The 4,734-nt window shown below is 37.7% G+C and overlaps 1 protein-coding gene across 1 annotated transcript; it reads right to left on the bottom strand.

Annotated features, from left to right (window-relative positions):
- Nucleotides 1-806: 806 nt before the first annotated feature.
- Nucleotides 807-3,814, bottom strand: LOC129003605 (uncharacterized). The gene is made up of 3 exons (XM_054431903.1): nucleotides 3,625-3,814; nucleotides 3,362-3,582; nucleotides 807-3,011 (listed from the first exon to the last, which is right to left on the bottom strand). Exons 1-3 carry the CDS (start codon nucleotides 3,812-3,814, stop codon nucleotides 807-809), a joined length of 2,616 nt encoding a protein of 871 aa, XP_054287878.1.
- Nucleotides 3,815-4,734: the final 920 nt, after the last annotated feature.

The following is a 4,734-nucleotide window of genomic DNA, read 5'->3' as shown; positions in this document are numbered from 1 at the left end:
AGAAGATAACAGTTTTTAGAGTATTTTGAGAATTAACTTGTTGATAACATTCAAACAAGTTTCAAAATTTTGAATTTTAATGCTTAAGTTGTTAAAAATTTAAATAGCTATGTATATTATACACATGAAAGTTAATGGGAGTTTCACAGCTTTGTAATAAAAGTTAAGGGTAGTAGGGCAGTTAGTGTTCCCTATGGGGAAATTGTAACTAAAACAGTCAAATCCGTAACGGCTCATCAACTTTGTTACATGATGCTGGTTTGCAATTAGAATGTTAACGTTCTAATTTTATATTTGAATATAAGTTGTATAGTAGGTTGCTAAACATCATTTAGTTTTATGTGCGTTACATTTATTATTTGGTTTTTAATGAAGTGACTACAACAATTGGCACATTTATTTGTTCAAACCGGTATGTCCACTTAACAAAATTATATAACGATAGTAAAAGATTACAAGCTAAAGTAGCTATAATTTACGGCTGAACTAGTAAAATGAACGAAGCAAAATGTTGCAAATTACCATAAAATTTGAGTAATGTTAGGAAAAGAAATTTAATTAGTTTTAAGCATACTACTACTTTAAAGCTATGACATGTGTAAACTAACTTCAAATATGAACCAATTCTCAATAAAGTTTAATAAAATCAGTCTCAAGTTAGTTGGAACAAATTTACTATTTCTTTTTTCAACACACAATGTTTACATTCATGCTTCTTTAAATTATCATAATTAAACATCTGTTAATATATCTGAAATACAAGTCATATCTTTGCAAAGAGGATAATATTGAATTATATACCAATATTACATTTTATAACACACTCCCCCTTTTTTTGCGAGGTCGCAAAATAAGAAGTCTTCATTCAGTCCTTCTCCGGTAACTTCCAGTGGGTACAGTCGTTGTATGGGTCTTAGTATTAAACCCTTTTTAGTTTTTACTTGTACCAACCGAACTTTGCCGTCTTTCCCTGGGAACAGTTTTATTACAATACCCAAAGGCCAAGTAATTCTTCTTCTGTCTTCAATTCGAACCAATACCACGTCTCCAACTTTAATATCGTCGTATTTTAACTTGTTGGTCGATTTCAGGAACCCCAAATACTCCTTTTTGAAACGGGAGTTCATATTGTCTCTTAGACTTTGAATATATCTCCATCTTGTTTTCAAACTGGTTCTCTCTAGGATGTCCAAGTCCGTGACTTCATTTCCCACAATGCTTTGTAGAAACATAGATGGAGTCAGAGGTCTTAAGTCTCCCGTCTCCTCTGAGACGTATGTTAGTGGTCTTCTGTTCATTATTCCCTCACATTCACATACTAGGGTGTTTATTTCTTCGTATGTGAGAGACGAATTTCCCAAATTCCTCCGGAGGAGTCCTTTTAGGATCCTTATCAGTCTTTCCCAAAATCCTCCCCACCAAGGACTTGCAGGGGGAATGAACTTCCACACAATTGCATTGAGGCTGAATGTATTTTGGATTTCAGTCCAGTTCAGAGACTTCAGATTCTTGTTTAAACTAACAAAATTTGTGCCATTATCTGAATAGATAACACTTATCCGGCCTCGTCTAGCTATAAACCGTCGTAAGGCTCTTATGAATGCTTCTGTGTTGAGGGATTGTATGACTTCTAAGTGGACTGCACGATACGCGGCACATGTAAATATTACCACCCAACACTTCTGATTATCTTTAGTGATCAATGGACCAGCCAAGTCAATCCCACATACTTGAAAACATGAAGAAATCTGAGTGCGGTCTGTGGGTAAGGGAGGTGATGGCATCTCTAAGGCTTTTGCTATGTGTCGCTTGCATCGAACACAGTTGTGAACTACCTTTCCAACAGCCCTTCTGCCTTTTAGGATCCACACTCTGTCACGAAGGATGACAATCAACGCTTGTACTCCTGCATGTTTATTCTGTAAATGGTACTGCCTGATCATTTTCTCAACAACAGGGTGTTTGCTAGGTAGAATGGCAGGGTACTGGTATTCAAAACCTTCCTCCCAATCTGATACTCTGGTTTTCATTCTTATGACGCCATCTTCATCCACAAATTTTTGTACACCACTTAGCTCTTGAGATTTTAGACCTTCATGAAAGCTCTCTCTTTGAATCAATTTAAATACAATCTTTTCTGCCTTCAAGAATTCTTCAGAACTGATGTTATTTCCTAAGTTCAATTTATTCTTGGGAGACATTCTCAAGATCCACGCTATAGTTCTTACTATCGGAGTGCATCCTCTGGAAAGAATGTCAGCAGGGTTGTCAGGTCCTGAAACATGTCTCCACTGTGAAAGTTGGGTCAATCTGTTAATTTCTTTCACTCGGTTTTCAACAAAAACAGACCACTTCCCTTGCTTTGCAATCCATGCTAGAACTACGGTGGAGTCCAGCCAATAATAAACTGGGACTTCGGGGTTGTTGAGACACTGTAAAGCTAGACATGAGAGTCTCACACCAGTAATTGCACCCATTAACTCAAGACGAGGTAAAGTAATTGGTTTGATTGGTGCAACTCGTGATTTGGCTAATATAAGATTTATGTCAATGATACCATCTACTTCGGTTCTTAAGAATATACAACATCCAAAAGCAGCTTTACTGGCATCACAAAAAACATGTACTGTACTTGAAGCATTCAAAAATATTCTCCTACTCAATACACACCTTTCCAGACAGCCTAGTTCCTCGACCCATTTTTGAAACTGTACCTGTAGGTTTTGAGGTAGTTCTTCATCCCAACCTACCTTCAACGTCCAAGTCATTTGCAAAATAATTTTGGGAATCAGTCCAACCGGAGCAGTAAAACCAATAGGATCGAAAACCTTTTGAGCACATGATAGCAATGTCCTTCTGGTAAGTACTGAGTCCTTGATATTCAAAGGTTGAACATTACAGTACAGTTCATCTTTAGAGCATAACCATCTAAGTCCCAAGACGTTCTCAACTTGTTCAGGAGTTTTAAAGTAACCGTTACCAGCCCAACCCCTTAGGTTAAAGCCTCCTAGCTTTAAAAGTGTTTGAGCATCATTTATGAAATTCTCTTGCTCAGAAATGCTGTTAACTCCCGTAAGGCAATTGTCAACATAAAAAGTTTTTAGCAAAGCCTTGGCTACATGTCTAAGATTGGTAGGAGCGTTTTCCAGAAGATTATTTAATACTGCTCCCAAAAGAAAAGGACTAGGCTACACGACAAACCGAAGACAACTCTAGCATGGCGGTAAACGATCACGTGACTGTCTTCCCACCACAAAAATCTTAACATGTCTCGATCATCATGGTCAATTCTAATTTGTAGAAAAGCCTTTTCAATATCTGCCGTTAAAGCAAATGCATGTAACCTAAAATTAGTCAGTACCTTAGGTATTAACTCTATCAAGTTAGGTCCAGACTCAAGACATCCATTAACAGAATATCCATTTATGTCTTTAGCGGAAGCGTCAAAGACAGGTCTGATCCTCGTGGTGCTTCCCTCCTTGACAACAGCCCGGTGTGGTAAATAGTGACTTTTCAATGGCTGTGAAATGTTTTCATCTGTCACTCGCTCAATGATGCCTTTGGTCAACCAATCCTTCAATACTAAATCATAATCAAGATACATATTACACTGTTTCAACTTACGTGTTGTTGACAACAGACGTTTATTGGCTACTTCACGGTTCGTATCCAGAGGGGGGTGGTCTTCAATCCAAGGTAGTTTTACCTCGTAGCGTCCATCCACATCTCTGGCGACAGTGTCTTCGAAGAACGCTAAAACATCTCTATCTCTCTCCTCTTTCTGTTGTTTGACACTCGGATCCATTATACCCATTGTCTCTAGTTCCCGAAATTGCCTAATATCTTGTGAAGATTGGAAAGCCACAAACATGGAGGAGACAAAAGAAGATTACTCGTCAGACGTGACAACAATTGTCCAGCCCAATCGAGTTTTTACAGCTACAAGTTGCTCATTTACCTTATGAAACTCTGGAGTGATGATCTGTGTCCAAACGTCAGCTCCTAATAAGACATCAATACCAGTGAAGTCGTCACCGTCACAAGAAGAAACATCAGTCAGAAATATGTTTTCTTTCTCTAAACGAGTGATCAAGCTGTAATCACAAAACTTAGGAACATGATTACAGATAACATGTTGTTCAACAACGTTGACACTTGTCCGAAAGTTCTCATTTATTGAGCTCAAATTTAATTCATAGGTGTTATGATATTTAGGACCGGATTGTTTACCTCCAAAGACTTCTTGCTGGATCAGAACCTTACCATTGCTTGAGAGACTCAATTTAGATACACAGAGACTAGAAATGAAGCTTTTCTGTGAACCTGAGTCAAATAAGATTCTAACCCTTTTCGGTTCTCCATTTACATTAACAAAGGCATACAAAGTTTGTAAATAGGTAGTTTTACTTTTGTTGTTCAAAGTCGAAAATGAACTAGTACTTTGAACCGGAGTTTGTTTTGACTTGTCCTCACCACTCGGCTTGGATTCATTAGTGGTAGGGATCTTTTGACATAAGATTGCCAGATGTTTACCCATACAGATGTGACATTTTACCTGAATCCTGCACTTACTTGCTAAGTGTCCCTTCTTCAAACATTTAAGACACAACCCCTTTTCTTTGCAATCTCGGTTCTTTCTGAGGTTGTCTTATCAAAGATGGAAAAACAATCAGATGAATTGTGAGTTGATTTTCCACAAAATGCGCAAATATTCTTATTGGGGTACATACCTGT

This window comes from Macrosteles quadrilineatus, unplaced genomic scaffold, assembly GCF_028750875.1.
Source record: "Macrosteles quadrilineatus isolate MER2022 unplaced genomic scaffold, UCM_ALF_1.0 Scaffold_9__3_contigs__length_116548681, whole genome shotgun sequence".
Classification (NCBI taxonomy): domain Eukaryota; kingdom Metazoa; phylum Arthropoda; class Insecta; order Hemiptera; family Cicadellidae; genus Macrosteles; species Macrosteles quadrilineatus.
Note: the sequence above shows the minus strand (reverse complement) of the source record. Positions and strands in the feature narration are given on the sequence as shown.

What these genes read in the sequence shown, in the direction of transcription:
- LOC129003605 (XM_054431903.1), bottom strand. Translation starts at nt 3,814, where the DNA reads ATGGGTATAATGGATCCGAGTGTCAAACAACAGAAAGAGGAGAGAGAT. An exon ending in ACGTCTGTTGTCAACAACAC is followed by an intron (nt 3,583 to 3,624) that starts GTAAGTTGAAAC and finishes ATTATGATTTAG; the next exon opens with TATTGAAGGATTGGTTGACC. An exon ending in TGATAGAGTTAATACCTAAG is followed by an intron (nt 3,012 to 3,361) that starts GTACTGACTAAT and finishes ACACTTTTAAAG; the next exon opens with CTAGGAGGCTTTAACCTAAG.